General features: G+C 36.9%; 2 protein-coding genes across 3 annotated transcripts; both read left to right on the top strand.

The window, feature by feature from the left end:
• Nucleotides 4,745-9,673, top strand: LOC109226804 (RING-H2 finger protein ATL20-like). The gene is made up of 3 exons (XM_019391671.1): nt 4,745-5,320; nt 6,028-6,350; nt 8,808-9,673. The coding sequence occupies exons 1-3, from the start codon at nt 4,932-4,934 to the stop codon at nt 9,260-9,262; spliced, it is 1,167 nt and encodes a 388-aa protein (XP_019247216.1). The 5' UTR covers nt 4,745-4,931; the 3' UTR covers nt 9,263-9,673.
• LOC109226803 (mitochondrial inner membrane protein OXA1-like) lies at nt 11,930-24,757 on the top strand. Of its 2 annotated transcripts, none has more exons than XM_019391670.1 (10): nt 11,930-12,032; nt 14,500-14,996; nt 15,745-15,835; nt 19,860-19,907; nt 20,476-20,534; nt 21,719-21,794; nt 21,892-22,023; nt 22,575-22,682; nt 23,839-23,893; nt 24,037-24,757. In XM_019391670.1, the coding sequence occupies exons 2-10, from the start codon at nt 14,512-14,514 to the stop codon at nt 24,330-24,332; spliced, it is 1,350 nt and encodes a 449-aa protein (XP_019247215.1). In that variant the 5' UTR covers nt 11,930-12,032; nt 14,500-14,511; the 3' UTR covers nt 24,333-24,757. The 2 variants fall into 2 exon arrangements, with proteins under 2 accessions (XP_019247215.1, XP_019247214.1); XM_019391669.1 differs by having other exon boundaries at nt 11,931-12,032; nt 14,496-14,996.

Here is a 25,445-nt window from a genome sequence, read left to right as displayed (position 1 = left end):
GCACTCCCTTAGTACCTGTAAAAGTTGCTGAACCTGCACATCTAACAAACCAGATGAGATAATAACAGGTAGTGTGGAGTTGGGACCCAGAAACTCATACCTGAGGTGGGCTGGTAATGGCTTTAGTTCCAGCTTAGGTGGTTCTTCAATGGATGGTTTTGCTGGAGGGGTCTCTCTCTTTTCTAAGTGTAGAGGCTCAAACTCTAAATTTCTGTCCCAGAACCCTTTACCTTCCAATGCCAACACCCATTCCGCCAAATCCTCACCATTCACTTCATCCAAATTTGTCAAGCATGCTGTAAGGGGATCCTCAACCGTCAACGCCTCATCATCAGACTCTACAATTACATCCACTGCATCAATAAGAGAACAATTTGCAAACTCACTTGGTCGCCTCAGCGATTTCTGCACATTGAATATAATTTCCTCATCATTGAGCCTCATCTTAAGCTCCCCAGTCTCGCAATCAATCAAAGCTCTCCCCGTGGCCAAGAAGGGTCGTCCTAAAATTATAGGAATTTCTTCATCCACTTTGCAATCCAAGATTACAAAATCTGCAGGGAACACGAATTTCCCCACCTGAATAAGCACATCATCAAGAATCCCAAATGGACGCTTAACAGTCCTGTCAGCCAGCTGCAACAACATAGAAGTAGGTCGAGCTCTCCCAATGCCTAACCTCTTATAAATGACCAGGGGCATGAGATTAATGCTTGCCCCTAAATCACAGAGTGCCTTAGCAAAGGCATAGTTCCCAATGGTGCATGGAATTGTAAAACTACCTGGATCAGATAGCTTTTCAGCAACAGGTCTAGATACCACTGCACTACATGTTTGAGTAAGGGTCACAGTCGACAAGTCTTGAAAGTCAAACTTCCGAGACATCAAGTCCTTCATCATTTTAGCATATCCTGGCATCTCCTTTAGAGCTTCAATCAGTGGAATATTTATCTGGATTTGTTTGAGCATCTCTAGGAACTTTTTATACTGCTCCTCCTTTTGATGCTTGGCCAACCTTTGCGGAAATGGTGCAGGAGGTCTTTTCTTCCCAATCACTTGAGGTTTCTCCTTCTCAGCTAATGTCTCAACTATTGGCTCCGCTACTGTCTCAATTACTGGCTCAACTACTGTCTCAGTCTCGTGCTGCATATTCTTTTCTTCAGGAGCAGGCTGAACTGTTACCTCTATCAATCCCGTAGAATCATCCAGCTCAATGGGCACTGGAATTAGTGTCTCAGCTTGTATGTTTTCTCGAGCTCTCTCTTGCTCAACATCTAAATCCCTGCCATTCCGTAGACTCACCGCCATCAGCTGCTTTGGGCCCTGATCTTTTGGGTTGATTTGGGTATCTGCAGGTAATGTCCCTTGAGGACGATTGTTAAGTGACATTGAAATCTGGCCCACTTGTACCTCAATATTCTTGATAGCTGCATCATGTGCATCCACCCTTTCATTTATTTTAGCATTGGACCCAATAACCTGCTGCATCATTGCTTCAAGCCTTGCAAACCCGTCTTCCTGTCTTCCACCCTGCTGTTGCTGAGGTGGGTGGTACCCTTGCTGCTAATTGTTGTACCCTTGAGGTCTAGGATACGGTGCCATGTTGTTGGGGGGTCTCATGCCTCCCATATTTCCGGCGTTATACTGTGGCTGCGGTGGCCTGTACTGCTGCTGAGTCTGCTGACCCCAGTTCTGATTACCTTGCCTCTGACCCCCATAGTTAGCCACATAGTTCATATCTTCAGGGTGCTGGTGATGATGATCATGCTCTGTATTCCATGGATTACCAATTGGCTGGCTAATGCAAGATGTGCACAAGCCCCCGTTGGTAGTGTCTACTATGTGAACCTGTTGCTTCTGCCCTGATTCCTCCACCTTTTTGGTGAGGATGCTCATTTGCGTCAAAAGAGTCGCCATGTTTTCAGCCATTGTATTAGAAGGATCAAGAGGCACTGAGTGCACCACTGGAGTGATAGGTGCATTCCTAGATGTCCAACCCGAATTCTGCGCCATCTTGTCGAGCAAATTCTGACCTTCTCTCCAAGTCTTGCTCAAGAATGCCCCACCAGCCGAGGCATCAACTATATTCTTCAAGCTGTCTGACAATCCCATGTAAAACCGTTGTCCCAACATCTGCTCTGGAACACCATGGTGGGGACACATAACCAACATTCCTTTAAACCTGCCCCATGTCTCGTGTAGTGTCTCCATTGGTTTCTGTTTGAAGCTCACAATCTCATCAATTTGTTGAGCGGTCTTGTTGGGAGGATGGAACTTGTTGTGAAATTGCTTGACCAACTCATCCCACATTGCTATAGAGTTTATGGGAAGCGAGTTTAGCCAAACCTGAGCAGCTCCTGTCACCGAGAATGGAAACAATAATAATCTGATTGCTTCCGGAGTCACGTTCGGTTGCCTTTGAGTTTTGCAAATAGACAGGAAGTTCTTTAAGTGTTGCTGAGGGTCTTCTGTTTGTGTCCCAGAGAAAAGGCCCTTGTTCTGCAACAAGTGTAGCATGTTATTTGTGATCTGGAACGATTCAGCTTGTATTGCAGGCACAATAATGGCAGTGGCTAGATTGTCAGTTGTGGGTTGTGCCCAGTCATAAAGTGCACCCTCAGGCACAGGAGGTGCCAATTGCTCATTCCTGACGTTCCCGTTGGGGTCGTTTATGTCGCCCATATCAATTTCGAGTTGGTGTATTTGTTGTGATTGTTGAAGTCTTTTGTTTGCACGATTCAATGCCCGGACTGTCTTCTCGGGGTCTGAGAGTCCTTCAAGCAGTTCTCCAGTCCTCGTAGAATTTCTAGGCATGCACCTGTGCACCCAGATCAACAACCGTCAAATTTTCAATGAAAAAGTTGGTAGAGAGAAAACTGACTACAACAAGAATCTTTGTATTTCTGTCAATGGCAGTTGATAATTCCGTTAACTCCCCGGCAACGGCGCCAAAATTTGATCACGCCCAACTATGCCTTCTAAAAAAGGACTCTGCGGACGTTGCAAATATAACCCGAGTATTACGCTTAGGGTCGAATCCACAGAGAGTTAACCTATCAACTGCTACCTTCAGACCCACTAAGTCTTCAGAACCAGCTTCTCAAATATTCAGATTCTCAGTTGAGTGTTCTTTAATAACTAGCTTGCAAGTAACTAAAAGGCTATAACTAAATTAAAAGGGTTGTAAACAATTATGAGAAAAAGCTAAGGCAATGATTTCCCCTATTGATGAAATCCCTTCTGTTTATGCTCATACAAATTTACCCACCCTCTCTATCAATCATGAACACTAATCTTACCGCAAATCTCTCCCGAGTAATCACAGTAATCTACTATTGCACTCTCCCCAGATACACTAGCTTGCTTTATTTAGCACAATTCAATTTAGATTGCACCCAAGGCTTCGTTATTCCTAATCCCGCCTTTAAACCCGCAATTATAGATTCCTCTAATAATCTAGGAGTGGTGTTGTTCAACAATACCCTAAATATGCACTCTTTTCCAAGTTATGCACACTAAATAGGCACAGCTAATTGAGGATCCTGTCAATTAACTACAACGAACACGAAGTTGAACAAATAAAGATTAAACTAGCAATTTGTATTCACATAAACAAGAAGTTCATCACCCAACAGGTTCCATCAAAGCCTTAGACAAGGAATTTAGCTACTCATGACTATGGGAGAATAAACTAAGCTTGAATTCATCATAAAATCAAAAGAAAAGAAGAAAGATGTTTAGAGTACTTTCTCACAATTATTTTCCTTGCTAAGAAACCTTAAAAATCAATACATGCCTCTCTTGGGCGAAGTCTAATGTTTTAAATAGGGTTTAGGTCTAAAAATCCCGTAATTGACACTTTGGTCCCTGAAGTTTACTGGGCCTGCCGCGGTCGCGGTAGAACCGCGGCCAAACACCCTCGTGGAATCTCTAATCTTCAGAAGCTGCTTCCCACCGCGGTTCTGCCGCGACCGCGGTGGACCTAGTTCTCTGATTTTTCGGCCTGTTTTTGCACACGTCACTTGGGAAATTTCACAGTTGGCTTCTTTTTCATCACTTTTGACTCCAAAACTGCTCCTTAGCCTTCTTTATACATATATCACCTACAAATCATGAAAATCACTAATAAGAGCATTTTGTCATCACTTTTAGCATTAAAAACTACACAAGAAGGTGATTATTTAAGGCGTGATTATAGTCAAATTCACCTATTATCAGTTTACTTTGTTTTCTGCTATCTATTGGTTATCAAAATCTATTTCTTTTATTCATTTCCGATTATCAATAATCCGAGTTCTTCTAAAAATAAAGCTTTGACTGAAATCCCATTTTTCGGTTAAACAGTTGGGTTGAAAAGAATATGAAAATAATGTGTAATAATGCCCTAAAAGTGCCGAGTGACTTTTGAGTTACAATGTGCAAAGTATAATGACTTTTTAATTACAAAACAAAGTAAAGCGACTTTCGTAGACAATTTCTATTAATTCAGTGACCATATGAGAAATGCACTAGTTAGAAATACGGAATAATAAAAACACTTGGACAAAAACAGAATTAGAGCCACTTTTTCAAGAAGATTATAGCATTTGAAATGTTAAATGGTTAAAATTGTGAATTCACTCTGCATTTTTGACGAGCTTAGACTGTTCACTTCGACACGAATTTGGAAAGTACGAGTACTACTTTCTTAACTTGTGCCTACCACTAGAGCTACAATTTCTATATTTATTTATTTATTGTAATTTCAGTTCATTACAGTTGACTTCAAACTACAAATTTGGACAATCAGAATTCATCTAGAAACTCAAAAAATCCCAATATTTTAAACATTAAAATTTCCAATTTTCCACAGTAATCAAAATCCCCTCAGTTTAATTCTCCTCTCAAGTACCCATATTCTCACTCTCCAATTTCTCATTTTTGTAAAGAAAATGGAAACCACAGAGCTTAAGCTAATGATTAACACCATAATCTTCTTTTTCTTCCTTAATCTCTTTCCAGCTTACTCTGTTGATGTCTGTAACCCAACTGTATGTTCAGAAATGGGTATGGGACCGGAAATCCGGTTTCCTTTCCGGCTAAAAAACCGGCAACCGGACCGGTGTGGGTACCCCGGTTTTGATCTTTCATGTAATGAGAGAGGCCAAACAATTATAACACTTCCTTCTTCAGGTGATTTCTTAGTTACAGATATTGATTATACTACACAATCTATTATACTTTATGATCCAGATTTCTGCCTTGTGAGAAGACTCATCGATTTCAATATCACAAATTCTCAATTCAGAGCTGCTCATCAACGAAATTACACAATTGTCAGGTAATTACAAATCTAGAACTTCCTAATTGTTCAATGAATTCATTACTTTCTGCTCGTACTTTTTTTGTTTGAACGAAGTTTCTGCTATAGCAAGGAGAGGCGGATAAATGAGAATTGATCCACACCTATTGTGTGTGCACGCGAGAGTAGAGGCAGATCCAAGATTTAAAGTTTATGTGTTCGGAATCTTATTGACACCACTGATCATTTGAGTTGCTGGGTCTGAAATTTAATAAATCTACATATTTAGTAGATTTTTTAACACATACAATCAAAGCTACTAGATTCTCTATTAGCTTTAATTGTGCATCTAGCCTAGTGTGACAGACTTTTGTTGGTACCACTAGACTGTAAACTTTGTGTAAGCTCATACGGAAAACAAATATTATATTTTTCTTACTTTAAAGGTATCCTGGTACACTAAGTTCCCGTTATACGTGGGGTCCAGGGCGCAGCCTTACTTCTGCAAGAGGTATTTTTCACTGCTTGAATCCGTGACCTCCTGGTCACATGGCATGTCAGCAACTTTACTAGTTACACCAAGACTCGTCTTCTATTTTACCTACTTTAAATTCTGTAAAAACATACCGAGTTCAGTTGCATCCGTTGAGAATTCCTTTTTCTTTTCATTAAAAAATATAGATAAGTATCAATGCATTTTCTTTGAATTTATGTACTTTAGATTCTGAATTCGCTTATGTTGTTAGGTGTACTTCGGATGATTGGTTAAATTACCCAAATTATCAGGTGGCGATTCCGTTATTTTGCCGGGGAGTTTCGAGCAGAAATCAGGCAATTTTAGCTATGCCACCAAATATGTATGCACAAGGAAAGCCACCAAGTTGCAAGTTAATGTCAAAGGTTTCAGTGCCTTTACAATTGGAAGATAACTTTTGGTCTCCAATGGAGGGTCTTGTGCTAACTTGGAGTGAACCCAGTTGTAGGATTTGTGAAAATCAAGGGAAACTTTGTGGGTTTAAGAGTGATACTGGATCTGATATTGCTTGTTCTAATCCTCCTTCTTCTAAAGGTATGTTTTTTAAGTAATCTTTCTGTTGCATTGTTGCTCTTTTAGTATGTTCTTGGTGGACCACCAAAGGCACTGGATCTGGATGAGACTGTTCCTCCCTTAACCGGAAGTTTCGGGTTCGAGCTCTAGGTATGGAGAAATCCTTAGAAGGGAGCGCGTCCACCCGAATGGGGCCGTACGCGGCGCGAATCCGGAAATACAGTCGGACTCCAATGCGGGCACCGGATAGTGGGTGGGAAACCAAAAAAAAATATTCTTGGTGGAGCATTCTGTGCAATATGGCATTGTACATTATGTTAGAATGTTTGCACGTTATGCAAATATGTGTGTGTATTTATTCATCATTTAAGGTAGGGAGAAATCTCCTGTAGGGAGCACTTCCATTCTAATAGATCTACACAACACGAAACTGAATTAATCAATGAGTGAATATCGAATATCAAATACAGTAGTAGTTATAAAAAAGGGTTATTCATCATTAATGTAAGTTCGTTTTTATTCTTTCTTTTAACCCCTTTAAAAAATAATTTTTTAATAATGTTTGTACTTTATGCAAATGTGTGTGAGTGTGTAGGTTATTCATCAATTAAGTTATGGAAAAATTCACAGCCCTTTTAGTGAATCTTACGCAAACGAATCTAAATTAATCCGCGGCATATCGAATAGTTATCAAATTTTTTATTTTTTATCTTCAATGTAGGACCAATTTCTATCTTTCTTTTAACCCCTTTAAATATGAATTTTAATAAACCTTGAAAAGATACAAGAAAGTGTTCAAAAAGGTGCCAGAGAGTTTCAATAAAGGAAGTGTTGGAATCAATTATTTATGAAGATATGCAAATACTTTATCATTTTGCTTTAATTTAGATTTCCTTTTTCGACAAAAGCTCTTTCCAAAATTTTCAAATTGATTCTTGTTGGGGTTGTTGAACTTACATATGTGTTAGTATGTCATTTGTCTAGTGTCCCTATCAGTAGTGTTGCATGGTCCATGTTCATGCCATGTTACATCATCTATACTATTTTATAGTTGAGGAAAGGAAATATTAAGCAATTTGACAATTTTGGTTGTGGGGTCAAATAATTGTAGCTTACCTAATGAAAGTCGTAACTTGCTTTTGGCTGCTTATTGATTGAGATTGAGTCATGCATGAGGCTCTGATTTCACAAAGTTGTTAAAAGTCTTAGCCATCCATATGCCACCACACATAACATGCTATATCTGGAAACTCCATTGACCCCTCAAAGCTACCATGCCACGTTATAAAGAGCTAACACTGAATTAGGTTTTTCCATGGAAAAACTCAGTTCCTACTACTAGGGGCGGCTCAACATTATTTGTGGCTTAAAGCGAAACTTAGACGAGAGGCCTTAATCTTTTATTTTGATATATATATATATATATATATATATATATATATATATATTTAACAGATTCTATTTTCTAATTATTTGAAATGTAAATTTATTCATAATTCCCTTTCGAATTTATAATATGATCAATCCATTTTATCTCACTTGACACATTATTGAAGATTTATCAATTTTAATTTCTAAAAACTTTGCAAAGAGAGTTGTCACGGGAGGTATTAACATTATCCTTAATAATATAGGCATTTGAAAAAGAATTAATTTATTTTATCCCTTAATAATTTTAGTTTGAATTAGTCTAAGCCAACACTCTCATAATGACTATTTTCTTTTAAGAAACTTTCACGCTTAAGGCATTGTTTTTTAAGATTCTAATCATTTACTGATCTTAAAGTTTCACCACTAAAATAGAATTCTTTTTTTAATATTCTCTGAATTTGTTAAAATATTGAAGTGAAAAAATGGTTGTATAAGAAGTAGGAATAATTAACTCAAAAAGATTTTTAGATTTTCTCCTTTTATTGTCAATATTATGGGCAAATTATTTTTTAAACATGTTCTCGTTTATTAAGGCATTGTGTTTTATATTCTTCTCAAATGCAATCAAATATAAGTCACAATTTTAGTTTTGATTAATCTTCACTAAACTCTACTAATTTCAATAAAATATATCTTATTTGGGAAGTTTTGAGACCAAATAATCAATTTTGAATTTTTGATTTAAAGAAAAAATCCACTATCCTATTACTTATAAGATTAGGGCCCCCAAAATATAAGGCCTAAAGCCGTTGCCTCACTCGCCTAGAGGGTGAGCCGGCCCTGCCTGCTACTTCCAACCAACACAAGTTTGGATAAATTTAGATAGATCCTAAATCTTTTGTACTTACCAGAATCTGAACTCTGATCTCCCACCATTTTTCAGCCTTTTCTTTGAAGGCCATCTCAAATAAAGTGAGGTAGATATACAAGATTCATATAATTAATCGTAACTAGTTTGGATTAAAGTGCAGGTAATTAGTTGAAAATTAGGTCCTTTGACCGTTGGGAAAACTCATGGTTTAACAATCGTTAGTATTCTTTGTGCAGGATTACCCAGGGGTGCCAAATATGGCATTATAATTGGAGTTGGAGTACCAGGTTTTGTATGCTTATTAGGATTAATAAGCTTTGCTTTTGGTAAGATCAAGGTTTATGCCCTCCGCCGTGATTTGAACACTGATCTTCCTACCACCATTAATCTACAATCAGCAATCGCAACGACAGGTCTTAACAGGGCAACCATTGATTCCTATCCCAAGATCGTACTCGGGGAGAGCAAGCGACTCCCAAACCCTAACGATGGCACTTGTCCGATATGTTTATCGGACTATCAGCCTAAAGAAACGTTAAGAACCATACCAGAATGCAACCATTATTTTCATGCTGAATGCATAGATGAATGGCTTAAGCTCAATGCTACTTGCCCCTTGTGTCGAAATACGCCAGATGGTTCTTTACATCCTTGCTCATCATCAACTTCGTTGGTCTCATCTTCTCCATAGACGTCACGAAACTCTATTTTGCCCTGATTTTTAATGTCAGAAATGCAGGGTAAAGCTGCGTACTATAGATCCTTGTAGTCCGGTCCTTTTCCGAGCCCTGCACATAGCGGGAGCTTAATGCATCGGATTGCTCTGATTTTAATGTTTTTCATAGGGAATTCTTGTTGTATATAAGTTGTGATCTCGAGGTATTGTAAATGGAAAAAAAATAAAGTGTGTAGGATAGAATTCTTTTTTTTTTAGAAAGGGAAAGGAGAGGGGACAATTACGTATTTTCCAAAAAAAAAATTTTAGTATACATATCACTTGTCCTCCTGAATTATAGGGTTGAAACTCGATATAGAAATTGATGATTATGTTCTTGGGATATTTACACAATTAGTCGGTTATATTCATTAATTTTTTTAGTCATATACATAGATTATACGTAATTATACTCATATAGTACATAGGTTATGTGTATATTATACCTCCATCAGTTATTGTTAGTTTAAGCGATTGGTTGAGCAGCTATTTGAGTTAATTCTTCTAATAATTCTTCTAAGTTGTTTACAGTAAAAAGTCCACTTGTTGCTCCTTTTTTTCTCCTTGTTCTTAAATCGTAGTATTTGCTGAGTAGTAATTACAAGTTTTTTAATCCTTAATTACACCTGCCTATTGACTTATTTACTACTACTAGTAACTAGTAATTACAACCGAAGGTACATTGTATTCTATATCAATAAGTCAATAACTATAAAATCAGTTCCTAATTAGCATTACCCACTAAAATTTTAAAGTATTTAGACTTGAAGTTTCTTAACCAATCGATTTGAAATTGATAAAACTAGTTTCCTTAATGAAGGACGACATAACCGATTTTTGCAGTTATATCGGAGTTAGATTACTTATTTTGAAAATAAATCTACTTAGATTAATTCGTATTATTATGGAATTTCGCATGTCAATATGCTGAAACTATATGAAAGTATTTTGACTTTTGTCATTTATGAAGTGCAAAAAAGTTATACACTACTTAATAGTAGTTAATTTAACATAGGCATTTTAATGTAATGTGGGACATACCATTATTTCGTGAAAATAGCATGGGCTAGCCAGTTTTCTGTTTGGTAATAAAAAAATAGCCAGCGTTTGCAAAATCATTGAAAAATGACCACTATTTTAACTGAAACAAGGAAAATTGCAGCATAATATGCTAGATTATGGAGCTCATGCGTATAATTCCAGCATATTATGTTGGAAATCCAATGCATTATGCTGGAATCTCATATGTAAAAAGTACGAACTCCAACATATTATGCTGGAATTTTTTTGATATTTTAAGGATATTTTTGTTCAAATTTTATCTTTACATGAAAAAGTGACTAAATTTTAATTACTTTTGAAACTTTGGCTATTTTTCAATTACCAATTAATCAGGCTATTTCTGCTCCCCCCCCCCCCCCCCATTATCCCACGTGTTTTCAGTAAAAATAGCACGATCTAGCCAATTTCCGGACTGGTCATTCAAAATAGCCAGTGTTTGTAAAGTCATTAAAAAATAGCCACTATTTTGCTGCAACACGAAAAGTTCCAACATAATATAGTGGAGATCGGTGCACATGTGTATGAACTTCCAACATATTATGGTGGAACTCCAACACGCAGAAAATTCCAGCATAATATAATGGAGATTGGAGCACCTGTGTATGAACTTCCAACATATTATGCTGGAGCGGTATTATACTGGAACTCTAGTATACTGAAGTTCCAGTATATTATACTTGAATTTAAGTATATTATGCTGGAGTATTTTTCGGATTTTGAACGGTATTTTCCGAATTTTGAACAGTGTTTTCCGAATTTTGAACAGTATTTTCGTTCAAATTTATCTACATGAAAAGTGGCTAAATTTCGATTACTTTTAAAATTATGGCTATTTTTGAATGACCATTTATAAATCTGATTTTTGAATTTCTCCCGTGTTTTCAGGAAATTGGGCCGGTATAGCCAGTTTTCACACTGGTCAATGAAAAATAGCCAGCGTTTATCAAGTCAATGAAAAATAGCCACTATTTTGCTGCAACAAGGACCGGTCCAGTATAATATACGGGAGTTCTGGTGCATTTGTGTACGAATTCCAGCATATTATGCTGGACCGGTATACTTTGTTAACTCCTGTAAAATTTGCGGGAGACTGGAGCACCAGTGCTCCAAACTCCAGTATATTATACTGGACAATCATACTTGCTGGAACTCTCGTAAAATTTGCGGGAGTTCCAGCATAATTATGCTTGAACTCCCGTAAAATTTACGGGAGTTCAAGCATACTTATGCTGGAACTCCCGTAAAATTTGTGGGCGTATTTTTTCGGATTTTGAACAGTGTTTTCTCTCAGATTTAAAGTGGCTAAATTTCGATGACTTTTAAAACTTGGCTATTTTTCAACGACCAGTGGTAAATCTGGCTATTTTTGAATTTCTCCCCAATTTCCAACTTCCAACCGGCCCAACAAATGTCTGATAAGACGAGAATATGCTAAAAACGCAGCATACAGCACCCCAAAACTGTCATGAAATGTCTAAAACACCCCAAATATGTTAACAAGCTCATCGGAGCCCGAAACCCGAACGGGTCAAAATCCAAAAAAAAAAAGGGAAAAACATTGTCTGAAAAAGAAAATAAAAAATCCAAAGATTTCACTCCTCTGTTTTTTACTTCATAATAATAAAACCCCGTAAACCCTTTCCTCATTTCCCTTCTTTCTTCGAGCTCACAATCACATATCACTGTAAGTCTTCAATTTTTAAACTTTTGTTTTCATATATTCTTCGTATCACCAATCACAGTAATTTGGATCTGAACTCTGATTCATTCTAAATATTTCGTTGTTGTGTGCAATATGATGTGTGAATGACCGTAAAATTTTGATCTTTGGGATTCACTGTTTCTATGTATTATATTGTGAGAATGACCGTAAAGGTTTCATCTCTAGGCATGGCGAATTCTGGATTTATAATTTATGAGTTCAGTATTCGAGGTTCAAGGACGGTGACGTTATGTTATCATTACATAATAAACAATTTCATTAGCTGTAAGAAAACATTTTCAGCAGAACATTATAAATGCATATAACCATTAGATAGAAACTTACTAGTACTTGTTTTACATTTATTTGAGAGGTCGGGAAGGCGGAGTCAGGATTTGAAGGATTTGAGTTTTGAACTTGTCACTGAACCCATAAACTCCTTTTAGTTACTGGGTTCGCAAATAAATATTTATACATATAAAATAAATTTCCTGATACAAATACAGAGTCTAAGCAAAAGCTACTGGGTTGCCCGAACCTGTAAGTAATAGTCTAGCTCCGTCTATGAGTGATCGATAGTAATGGAAGCAATTCCCACGAGCTGAGAACAAAAGGATGTACTTGCCCCCTTCCCCAGCCATTACCGCTCATCAACCGCTTTTTATGTTGAAATCATGTCTTTGTCTTTCCAGGTTGTAGGTTAGGTTGTAGCTAGTCTGGTAGTGTTTTGTCTTAGGATGTTAGTGGCTCTTGTTGTGTCCATATTATTCCATTGTGTCTGTAGCAGTGTTTTGGAGAGCGAGAAGCGGAAAAAAGCGAGGAGGCGCGTGAAGCGAAGCGCGCGCTTTTTTCATGTGAAGCGCAATTTAATAAATAAATAAAAAATATTAAATAGGCATAGATAAATGACCAAGAACTCAATAAAAATAACATATTAAGCAAATGTTTCAATTCTTAAAATAACATTGGACTTTTGTACTACTGCTAATTGCAACTCCATACGCCCAAGCTGTATCTTTTCTTAGCTTGATGCCATTGAATAATAAGATAGAATTTTACTACAATCACCAACCAAAAGAAAAACAGAACTGCTAAACCAGGGCAGAACCTGGGAACAACAGTTTTAAAAAAAACAGGGCAGTAGCATAACATAGAAAACAGGGCAGAACAGAGAAAAGAAGAACTGAAAAAAAATAGAAAAGAAGAAGAGAAAGAGAAGACGAGAAAAGAGGAGAGGAGTCGAGAGGAAGCAGGTAAACCAGAAAAAAGCAGAAGAGAAGAAAGAGAAGAAGAGAAGAAAGAGAAGCAGAGAAGAGAAACTTACCTTGAGAGAATAAGAGAAGAACTGAAGAAGAGATGTCGCAGGATGTTTTGGCTTTCAGCAGTAGCGAGAAATGTTTTGGAAGAAAGGTGCATAAGTGTATTTGCAAATTTTTTTAGAAAAAACCCTAGGCAGCCGCTGGACCTCGCTTAAGCTAGCTTTTCTCGCTTTTTTTACTCGCCTCGCTTGTCGCTTTTTTGCCTGAAGCGCTCGCTTTTTTTCAAATGCCTCGCTTTAGGTCAGAAAAGCGCAGACCTTGCGCCTCGCCTCGCTTCAGCGCTTTAAGCGAGAAGCGCTCGCTTTTAATAACCCTGGTTTGTAGTATTGTGCCATTGTTATTGCTTTTCTCTCTATTTTCTGGTTATTATGTTGCTGGTGTTATCTTTCTGGATTCCGTTGCTGTTACTGCTACTCTGTCTCGTTCCATCTTCTTGTGCCGAGGGTCTATTGGAAATAGCCTCTCTACTCCTCCGGAGTAGGGGTAAGGTCTGCGTACACACTACCCTCCCCACAGGTCCCACTTGTGGGATTTCACTGGGTTGTTGTTGTTGTAAGCTTGAAGGCAAAAAGAAAGTATAGTGCTAAGCTTTGTGAAGCAAAGGAAGAGAAACAATATCATTGGAAGAATAGTGAAGTTTTACAGTAGGGACAAACTAAATAAATAGAAAGATGCAGCAGAGAATCGAACTTTGTATCTACGCATGAAAAACCTATGCTTAAAGCCCGTCGGCGTTGAATCCATTGCACCTCTTGAGATATGGGCTCAAATTAGCCATATTGACCTTTTTTAGGCTGGGCCAAACTTTATGGGTTCAGTCGAACCCAGACCTCATATGGATCCGCCACTGTCTTTAGGATGTATTGTTTCTCTGTTTTATGTTGTATGATTGTCTATAAAGGTATCATCTGCAGGATGCATTGTTTCTGTGAATTGTATGTGCGAATGAATATGAAGTTTTCATCTTTATGATGTACTCTTTCTGTGTATTGTGTTGTGTAAGTCACTGTAAAGGTTTCATCTTTATGACGCATTTTAGCCTGTGCATATGTTGTGTATATACTGCAATGGTTGCCTAACTTTGATGTGGGATGCTAATATTTGCTGCTAAATCTATTTATTGAAGGAAGCAATTTAAAAGAATGGCTTATAGGCGCAACATAACGACACGAGCGAAGCTTCTTTATCAGCAACAAAGAGTTACCCCTGCATTTTCTTACTTTCATCATGATGATGATCGTAACAACCCTGAACCCAGTTTTGATAGTTCAAGAGTTCCTAGTTTTTCCCAGTCCCGTTACATGGGAAGTGCAGGTGGGATTAACAGCTTCAGTGGCTCAAGAAACCCATTTCAAGACAGGAGATTTTGTGCTTCAGGCCTTATGATTCCGATGAGTTATGGGTCCTTATTGACCAGGAATATGTCAACTAATATTGGTGGTGAAGCGGATAAAATAGACTACATGACTGATGTTGCTGAAGTACTGGCTGATAAGGCTGTAGAGGCTGTAGTTTCTCAAGCTCCAGCTGTGAACGAGATAGCAATTGCCGCTGCAGATTGTTATTTGCCGGTTAAGGCATTGATGTATTTGATGGATTACATTCATATGTTTACTGGCCTTGAATGGTAAGAGTAAATGATGTTGCCTCTATTTTTTTAATTTTCTCGCGAACATGTGCTTGCTGTGTCTTTTTACAGTGTGTTTGGGTGATTTAATAGGAGAGAGAAATGGAAGGTAGAGTTACGTATCACCCCCCTCCCCCAAACCCAAAAAAAAAAAAGAAAAGAAAAAACATATGGTTTCTTTGTTCTTCTCTTGATAATTTTTAGGCGAGAGAGAGTGATAACTAGATATAAACAACTCAATGCACTCCCAAGTTGGGGCTGGAAGAGTTAAATGAACTCTTTGTTATTCCTAAAGTCTTTTATTAAAAATATATACATCTTTTTAACTTATTCATAGAGTCCTAAATATAGAATTTTAAGTTGAGATTATGATTGCAGTTGAAGCATCTCACATGTATTCGATTTGGCTTGCAGAGTTTGTTCTTTTAATGTCCACAGATATTTAGCGGGACTCCATAACTGCAGATTTATTTCATTGAAAATACTTGAACTTGCTTGGGATTTAATATTAGTAGTGGCAGACTGGTAGTAGTAGCTCTTGATTGAGAGATATGTTTGGAAGTTTGAGATTTTAGCTGAAATGCTTTGGAATCTTAGGTCCTTAAAAGTTACTCTCTCTCTCTCTCTCTCTCTCTCTCTCTCTCTCTCTCTCTCTCTCTTGTAAAATCTAGTCGTTTTGCTATGTCTAGTTATTAAATGACAACTCTTAGGGCCTTGACTTCATCTTGAAATTTTTGATGTTGTTCAGGTGGGCATCCATAGTTGCTACAAGTATTATTATTCGGTTGTTAACTCTTCCAGTTATGATTAATCAGCTGAAGTCTACTTCACAACTAACGGTAAGCTTCTGTAGTGCTTCTTAACCTTGCTACATGTCCCAGTCTGTTTATTTTAATAACATCTTAAGGCAGTTGGTGAAATAACTTCACTAGACTACATATGATCTTACCCTCATCATAAAAAAAATGATCTTACCCTTTCCTTAAAAGAAAAAAGACTCCATAGGATCTCATGTCGACATAGGACCTCCTTTTTATGCACAAAAGTTAATGAAGGAAAGTGAGAAGAAATTCAAGTTCAAGTATGTCAAGGTATATGAGTTACAAATATCGTTGAGCAACAAAAGTTTGTCCAACTGTTTTCTTGCTTATCTTTATTGGGCTAAAGGAACTTATAAAATCCTAACCTCACGCCAATTTCATTTGTTAGCTAGCGTTATCTTGCAGCCTGTTTTCACTCTTCAGTAATTTCTTGGTCTCTTCCACTCCTAAAATTAGACCAGAAGCAGTTAAAATAAAGCACCTGGCTCATACATTTAAGTAAATTCTAGAATGAACCCTGAGTGTCATGTATAATTGTAGCATTGGATTGGAAATATCCTATTTCACTTGAAACCTGAAAAACAAAAAAACTGGCAATAGTGTAGTAACATTAATTAGTTAATCATGTTAAGGCCATTTCTTTGTTCTGGAAGAAGTCCTTTGCAGTCGTAGATCAGTATGAAAACCTGTGACATCAAGTATTAGCAGTTTATTTTGTCTCTGCGGACCATTTGAATGTCAACATCACAATGTTTTTAGAAGCAAAAAGCGCAAAGAAACGGCAAGGCCCATGGAGGCTGAAGAGAAAAGCATGAAGTGGAGTGCTGACTTCTCTGAAATGAAGCGAACAATTTTCGAAAATTTTAAAACAAACACAATCAATTTAGTACTATAACAATCAAAATGCAGTAACAATACTAACTAATTTCAGTATCCATTACACAATAAGATTGATATTAATCCAAGTCCTCACGCATGAGAATTGACCACTTATAACCCCTCGCTTTGCATCGTTAAAGCAACACAGCGATGCCTTCTCCTGATACAAGTGAGAAGTGCACTGTATGTGAATTTTTCGTTATGCCTACTTGCTCATTGCTCAAGCTTGACTTGAAATAGATTTTATCATTTTAGAGCTTAATGATCTCATGTAACAACATCATGCCCAAGGTTCTGGCCTAGTGGCCAATGAAGTGGGTTGAGAACCTTGAGGTCTCCGGTTCAAATCTCAGATTTCTTTCCATCTGTCTAAGCCGACAGAGTTACCTGGTACCTGTTGCTGGTGGGAGGTAGTAGGTGTGCCGCAAGCTAGCCCGGACATCACGGTTATAAAAAAACGACACTCATGCTCAACATGATCACTTTTTACCTTGTAATTCATTCTTGTTCAAGTGACACAAAAGTATTTAATTTGAGGCCAACTGGATCTGTTCAATGTTCGCGTTATACAAAATGAAAGTATGTCCTTTCAAAGACTAGGAAGTTAGGCGAGGTATACTGCCTTCTAGGTTAGTAGACCTCAAAAGCTACATTTTTGTTTTATCTTTATACTGCGGTTTTACACTTATCTTCTTTAACGGTGCATGGCCTTAACTAATGATGGCCTTATTTCCTTCTTTTGGATCTTAGTTTGTTCACTTCTTTACCTGATAAAGTGAAAAGGGAAATAAAATAAAAAATGATTTACGTGCATTGACATTTCTAGTTTTCTACCCCTTTTTTAATAAGTCAACAAAGTTTATTACTTTACTTATAAGCACCAAGATTGTTGATATTCCTACTACTATGCTGGATGTGCTTGTTTTGGCTCACTTAGGTATTTTCTACTCCTAAATTTTGTTACCTTAAAGTAAATGGAATGTGATGTCGAGCTTCTTGTTTAAACTGTTCGCTTTTTTTTTTTTTTTTTTTTTTTTGTAATGGTGGTATCGGGCCTACTTGCACACACCTCCACTATTTCATCGGTTACCCCTTACCTGTCACCAACACAAGTATTGGGTAACTCTGCCTATGAAGGCTTTGGCAAATGAGAAGAAATCACCTAGTGTATTTTTGTCTCCATTGGGATAGAACCTGGGATCTCATGGTTCTCCCACTTCATTGATAATAAAGCTATTATAAGTGCTAAGTGATAAAGCTACAGTAGTTTCGAGAATATCAGGATGAAACCTTTCTATGTGACAAACAAACATTTCTCAGAAGATATTGGTCAGTACTTTGGCTCTTGTTGTGGGGTTTGAGAACCAGCTGAGAAGGATTTGCTACTTGCTATAATCAAGTCTTGTGATCTTAGCTCTTGACACTTCATGTAACAGACCCCATCTGGTCTCTCCTTTTTTCTAAATATGTGCTTCTGTGGTGTTTAGTCTTGTGCGCAATATAAGGTTGGTGGTTATAGTTGTGCTTTACTGATTCTAAAATTACACCAAGCAATCATACCAGGTGAAGCAAAATTTTTAATGACTCATTTATTCTCACAAAAAAAAAGTAGCAACTCATATCATTTCATTGGCTCAACATCTCGTTGATTAGAGGCCACAACTCTGTGTTGTTAGGTACCTGAAGTTAGGTACAGCGTACGCTGGACACTTCTCCACGCTTAGGTGGCAGTTCAATGTTGGCACCAAAGCACTAACACGTGCACATTAGTGTCCATGGGTTCTGAAGAGAGCAACAATAGTATAGCTGACAAAGTGCCATATAATGTTATGCATGTATATGTTATTGATTCAGAATATGTAAATTGAAATATTTCTGGAAGATGATCTCCTTGCATCTTTTGGGTTTTTTGGACAGAGAGGAATCGCAGATGTTTTGATGGAGTTTCAACTCCTCTTTTTTTGAAAGCTAAAGGTCTAGTGTACGCTTTTAATTGGAGCAACCTAACCCCTGTAAATAATGTTGCCTCCTATTTAGATTTTATCAGTTCACTTACTTTGACTTAGGCCATACTTTTCTTTTGTTTTTTTGTTAGCTCTTTGGCGGGAACACATTGTAATGGAGCTAACAATGGCCTATTTTGTATTTCTGCATCTTCTGGATGCCATCAATGAATCATCTTACTTCATCAAAAAATGAAAATAGAAATATATCAGTCACTAAATCTGAATAAAATTGTAAAAGCTGTATTTTGATATCTGAATCAAACATTTAAATTAGTCTTTTGAACTTGTTTGACATGACTTTTATTTTGTATATTTTTAATTAAGTTTTTTCAATCCCTTTGTCCATATAATTGTTGTTCGTTTTTATAGTTATAGTTTTTTACTGCATTTATCTTTTATTTTTTTCTTCATCTGTGCCTATTTTTAAAAATGCTTGCTTTAAATCTGTTTTGTGCTTAAAGCCCCCAGATCTGGCGATCCTCGATGCTTTTCGCCTTTGACTAGCTGATTTCACTGAAATTGAGGAAGTTTAGGCTAAATTTTCTGTGCCAAAAATAAATTTCTTTTCAAACTTCAAGAAGTAGGAAAGGGATGTCCGAACATTTAGTGCGCAGTGGATGCAGCATTAATATCTGTTCCATTGTGATGCCATCAAGTGATTTTCTATAGAGATTCTTTGTTTTAAAGAGAAAACTTTAAACTTGTATTACTCAAAGGAAGGTTTAGTTCATCTTTATGGCTCCAGGTTGCTCTTTATTCTTTTCTTTCTTTCAAAAGTTATGCTTGATGGTTGATTCTTATTTATTCATTCTTTGTTGACTTCTCTATTCATTTCATTTGCGGAGATTGTTAAAATCTGCTATGATATGTTTACCTTTACCAAAGCAAGCTTCTGTGAATTACTGTGTAGTTGGTGAAAATGTTGAAAAACCAGCTTTACGTTTATTAGAATCCGTTGCGTTGAAAAACCAGCTTTACGTTTATTAGAATCCGTTGCGTTCTAATACTTGGTCTAGATTTCTCATACGCAGTACTAAAATAGAATATACATGAAAAGACTGGCAATTTTTCCTTCTTTAGTCTACTTGCTTCATCTTTGTCCAGATTTTCACTTCATTCAGTGATTGTCCATTTCTAAACTTGCATGTCTTATGCAGCTTCTGAGGCCAAAGATGGAAGAGATTAAAGAAGAGATGCAAAGTAAGGTAGGTTGATACGAGTCTCCTCTCATTATCTTTCCTTTTTGATTGAGTTAGTTAATCACTTGAATGAATTTCCGACCATGTCATGTACCTCCTAGTAATGACATATGAAAAATATTATTTTTTGTGATGGTTATCAACTGACAAACCCGGTATAGTCTCACAAGTGGGGTCTGGTGAGGGTAGTGTATAAGTAGACCTTACCCCCACCTTGAAGGTGGACAGGCTGTTTCTGATAGACCCTCGGCTCAAGGAATTGATGGTTATAAAATAAAAAAATAAAAATTATTCTACGTGATCCAGTTACTGAGTGTTCAATACTGCTTTAAACTTTGTTGATGGTTAAACTTTTACATGTGTCTTAGACTCTAAGACCTGTCTATTATCATCTCTAAGTAATTGATCCGTGCACAGTTAGGCCATACTCGCTTGTCTTCTTTACTGTCAAAGAATTTGTCCTTAAATTATAAACAGCTCATGTGTTTCCTTCCCTTTGGAGGCAAGAATTATGTGGTTTATATTTGTACCTGCCAAAAGTTCTTCGTTGGTTTATCTTTTTACTTCTTAACAGGGTATGGCGCCAGCAGCAGTTGCTGAAGGTCAACAAAGAATGAATGAATTAATGAAAGAGTAAGCAACTTTTCCTTGTTGACTCTAATGAACTACTATATGTGCTGTTTTGGACCAAAAATTGTTGAAAAACTTAACTAGCTTCTCATGTGAAAGCATTGGTGAATATAGCTACCAGGTACCTCAATTGGTTGGAGGATAGAGGTAGGTTCCAGCGAGCCGGCCTTGTCACCACCATTTTTAGAAAAGTTAACTATAGCTTCTCATAATCCACCAGTTATTTCTTTTTCTTCTAGTGCTCTTTTATGTTTTTTTTTTCTCTTGAGTCGATTTTAGAGCTACTTTGAGTTGCATATCCACCCCATTGCTATTCCCTTACTTAAGTATTGAACTTTCCGTTACATGCATCTGGTTTCCTTCACAACTATAATTCTGAGATCTCTTCTTGTTCTCGGATTATTCATCTGCAGTAGTTCTGGTAAACTTCAGAATAGTAGTTTTATTAAGTGTTGCATGTTGTGCCAGTATTATTCATCTGTAGATAATGCAAATTTCTTTCAGAAGGATCGAAATGATACCTCCAGTACTTTAAGCAACTGATAAAGCTGAATGGGCATTCTGATGAGACTTGTAAATATATATGTTGTAAATTAACCATGATAACATGCACTCTTTGGAAGATACTTATTCCAATTTTTGTTGAGCTTGGTCACCTTTACATAAGTAAATATTTGCTGCCTTATAGCAGTTCAATGATGTTATTGTTTCTCTTAGCTTCAATACTTTTCCAGTTGACTTTTTCCTAGTTTCGCTTCAGTTATTTTTTGCTTTGCTACTTTAGCTCCTCTCCAACACTTTCTCCATGTTGTCATTATGGTATTGGTACTTGCCGACAAATGATGATTAAACAGGTTCCTGCATCTTATTATCACTCAATCTGATTGCTTGTGGAGAAACTAAACTATCCAGCCTTCAGCTTTGCTGTTTTTTTTGCTTTTTCAAAACATACAGTCACATATTAGCAAAACATTACGCTAATTATGTGTGGTTTGGAAAGAAGTCGATGGGATGTTTTGATTAACCGATGTACAGATGTAGATTTAAAACATAAGTAGCTGCAGTCACATACTTCCAAAAAAATTCCTTTGATAGCACTTCCGGTAAAATATTTGATATGGTGAATCCATCTATAAAAAGATTTTGATATGGTTACTGTGTTTATAAAATCAATGTCATTCTTGCAGACATGGAGTTTCAATGTTCACTCCCTTAAAGGGAATACTGATACAAGGCCCGATCTTTGTCAGTTTCTTTGTTGCTGTAAGATTATCCTGTTCTGCTATCTGTTTTGTTCTTCTCTCTATCACTCTCTGTCTCTTCCATTATTAGACCTTCATGCCATCTCTCGAAAATGCAGATTAGGAACATGGCGGACCATGTTCCTTCTCTCAAACAGGGAGGAGCATTTTGGTTTACTGATCTAACTACTCCAGATAGTATGTATATCCTTCCAGTTTTGACGGCTTTGACATTCTGGATAACGGTGGAGGTAAAGTTATCTGTTATCTCAGTCTATTTCTTTTCATTTTTTTTTTGGATTCATTGTTCTTTTTTCTAATGGTCCAATGGATTATTATTCGTATGACTGGTCATCGTTTGATGTTGTGTTGGAATCAAATGAGAGAAAATATCTAATCTAATACTGTTAAAGAAAGAAGACAGTAGGGAAAGTAGTCCTGAAAAAATCGTGAAATTTTAAATTTTTTGTATCAGAGATCCATTGTTATCTTGGAGAATCATTAAAGATATTTGTTTAGATTGCACCGTGCGGCAAAGGAATCTGCCCAAAAAAGAAATAAAGGAAGAAAGGAAGTTGGAAAGGATAACAGAATCTGCGCCTGTAAATATGGTTTTCTTTTAGGCGCCTGTAAATATGTCATTATCAAGTTAATGTTGAAACTTTATATAGATCTGACGTCAGTTTTAGTTGATCTCAAGTTCATATCTAGCCATCATTAACAGCTGTATCTGTCTTTCTTAACAGTTCTTTGGAGCATGTTATTCTGGTCAATTTTGTTGACTAGAGTTGTTCTTTCGCAGTGCAATGCTCAAGAAGGATTGGAGGGAAACCCTGCCGGTAAAACCATAAAAAATGTTTCACGGGCATTCGCTGCGCTTACTATCCCATTCACTGCTGGTTTTCCTAAGGTGGGATATCCAACCAACTTGTGTATAATGGTTCATAGTTTATTTGTCCTTTTTTCACATGATGACTGATCTGCAAAATCTGTTTACCCCAGAAGTTTATGATGTGTATTTGTAGCCAACTTCCTTTTCTCTTTGTTTTTTCCTATTCTTTTTCCTGGTAGTCTCTAATAGTAATTTTTTTTGGTTGAATTGGTGGGAACATGCATACCCTTACTTCCCTTTGATGCACAAGTTTGTTTTTTTATCTACCACTTGTATGAAAGGTATGGTGGATGGTGCGTGGTGGCATATTTAGTTATTGATTAGAATATTGAGACGAGCAGTGTTCCTTTCTTTCTTTTCTCTTTGTTGGGAAAATGAAGGATACAAGCTCTGCCTGTCAAACTTGAATTTTGATGTTCATATTTGCTGGCAATATAGATCTTTTGCTGAAGATGAATTGGCTGTTTCGTGAAGGAATTCAAGATGAATAATTAAATTGGCTCCTCTTTAATTTTTTTTAGTTTCTTTGATGGCCTGCCAGCTGTATGTTTATCCATTTGCGGATTTGACACATACCAAGTGTTTTTTCCACTTTTTTTTTATCCATTTTTTCATTTAAACATTCCATCTTTACTTAAATTTTAATCTCACATGGACTTTTATGTTTGATAAATTGCTCGGGCATATTCAAGTCCTCATGATTATGTAATTCCAGTTTTAGTCTTTGAGCATGCAATCAGCATGTCAAAAACAGTAAAACACCTTTTCCACATGCCTACAACATGTGGTAGAGAGAGAGATGTTCTTCTAATATTGCTGGAACACGTTCGTCAAAGACATTGTCATTGTGATTGGCCATATGTGGGTGTTGCTACTAATGCCTCGCTGGATTTTCTTGAGATTGTTAATAGGCATAGTTTTATCAAGAATGAATCGTCCATCTTTTGCCACAAAAAGGTTGGGCAAATCGAGAATCTTGTCAATTGTTTACATCTGTTACATGCATGTTGTATTTCATGGATGTTGCTTTTCTTGTGCATGTGTGTATGTGCATGTCATATGTGCAACATAATCCTTATACATGCTGTTTCATGTATGGTATTTGTTTCATTATTCATAATGATTTGTTTTTGAAGCGGGACTATTAACATTCATGACATTTGAATAATTGCAGGCAATATTCTGTTACTGGATAACTTCAAATCTCTTTTCACTCTCCTATGGTTTGGGTTAGTATGCTCCTTTCATTCATGGTGAAATATTCATGTGCTCATTGCAATCTTTGCTTTTCAAAAGTGAAATTTGGAATTTGCTATGGTGAAGTAAATGCAATCTCTCTATAACATGTCTCTCTTTTCATCTTGTGTGTCAGTGATAAAAAATCACGCGGTCAAAAAGAAACTAGGTATTCCTATAATACCTTTCAGTCCTCCAAAAGAACAAAAACCGGGAGTCCCATTTTTCGAAGCACTTAAGAAATACGCGGCAGCACAACAGTACGTAGCAGCGAAGCAGCGCGCAGAAAACCAGCATCCGGCTGTATCATCGCCTCCTTTGGAAGAATCAAAACCCACAAGTAAACGAGTACCATCATCGTCAGTCCTTAGTCAAAGGATCAGAAGTTTAGAGAAAGAAGTGAAAGAAAGAAAGAAGAACAAGAAGAGGTGATAGGAGGATATTGGTAAAACTTGATTGCTAGTTATAGGTTATCGCTAGTTCATATACACAATTAAAAGCTGTATTTGTTGAAATAATCAGGGTAGAGAAGCTCACTGATTTTTGGCAATTTAGTGAGTTTGCACCCTTGAGGATCTTGGGGAGTAGGCAAGTTTTTGTATTCTTTCAAAGTATATCACATGGAGATATACCTGAACTGTAAAATCTTTATTTCTCCGCATCGGTCATAATTGGAGAAAGGTTATCCCTTTAGAGAGCTTGTAATGTCGCTGTAATTGGCAAATGTTTCTAATACTATTTGCAATTGTGAGGCAAAATACTCTTAATGCTAATCTGTTGAAACTAGTTGGAAATGTTCCAAGTTTATTATTAGTGATTATATTTCTTGTGGAGGAAAGTGTTGATTCAGTAATGAACAGCGAGGATTGTTGTACTTCAACAATTAATGCATTATATAGAGTTCTGTTTCAGCTAGAAATGATATTGGGCTCAATATTTTTGGTAGAAAATGTGTAGGTACAGTGTTGGAATCCTGTTCTAAAATGCAATCAATAACAAAATTAATCGTGTCTGGCATGCACAGTATCTTCAGACTGTTGAAGGATCTAAAATTTTACTTGCACTCACTTTTATTTATCTTTAAACAAATGTAACAGCAGTGGCTATGTGTGTAATCTGTATTCATTTGTTTTAAAAATTGTTGGATAGGCCTAGTGACTGCTTTAACTACTGAATTCACAAGGTATTCAATGAAGACCACCTTATGGCCGATGTGATTACCAGCCAAAGGGCAAAAAGACGGGGTTGAATGCGACTCTACCAATACCAATCTCCTCTGGAGCAAGGAAATTGGCTTTGTTTTCTTTGTTTGAACGTAGAATTAGCTGTTAATGTATTTTAACTTGTTGTAATGGACAACATAACAAACTCAAGTGTAATCCCACAGGTGGGGTCTGCGCGGAGGGTAATGTGTGCGCAGAGTTTACCCCTACCTTGAGAAGGCAAAGAGATTGTTTCCGATAGACATTCGGCTCAAGAAACGGTGAAAATAAAGTAACGAACAGTAGCTACATCTATGGAAAAAAGTACTGTTAATGCCAAGTA

Source organism: Nicotiana attenuata, chromosome 6 (assembly GCF_001879085.1).
Source record: "Nicotiana attenuata strain UT chromosome 6, NIATTr2, whole genome shotgun sequence".
Taxonomy (NCBI): Eukaryota; Viridiplantae; Streptophyta; class Magnoliopsida; order Solanales; family Solanaceae; genus Nicotiana; species Nicotiana attenuata.
The sequence above is the reverse complement of the archived record's forward strand: the minus strand, read 5'-3'. Positions and strand labels throughout refer to the sequence as shown.

What these genes read in the sequence shown, in the direction of transcription:
- LOC109226804 (XM_019391671.1), top strand. Translation starts at nt 4,932, where the DNA reads ATGGAAACCACAGAGCTTAAGCTAATGATTAACACCATAATCTTCTTT. An exon ending in CGAAATTACACAATTGTCAG is followed by an intron (nt 5,321 to 6,027) that starts GTAATTACAAAT and finishes TTATGTTGTTAG; the next exon opens with GTGTACTTCGGATGATTGGT. An exon ending in TAATCCTCCTTCTTCTAAAG is followed by an intron (nt 6,351 to 8,807) that starts GTATGTTTTTTA and finishes TTCTTTGTGCAG; the next exon opens with GATTACCCAGGGGTGCCAAA.
- LOC109226803 (XM_019391670.1), top strand. Translation starts at nt 14,512, where the DNA reads ATGGCTTATAGGCGCAACATAACGACACGAGCGAAGCTTCTTTATCAG. An exon ending in ATGTTTACTGGCCTTGAATG is followed by an intron (nt 14,997 to 15,744) that starts GTAAGAGTAAAT and finishes GATGTTGTTCAG; the next exon opens with GTGGGCATCCATAGTTGCTA. An exon ending in ATGAATGAATTAATGAAAGA is followed by an intron (nt 20,535 to 21,718) that starts GTAAGCAACTTT and finishes TCATTCTTGCAG; the next exon opens with ACATGGAGTTTCAATGTTCA.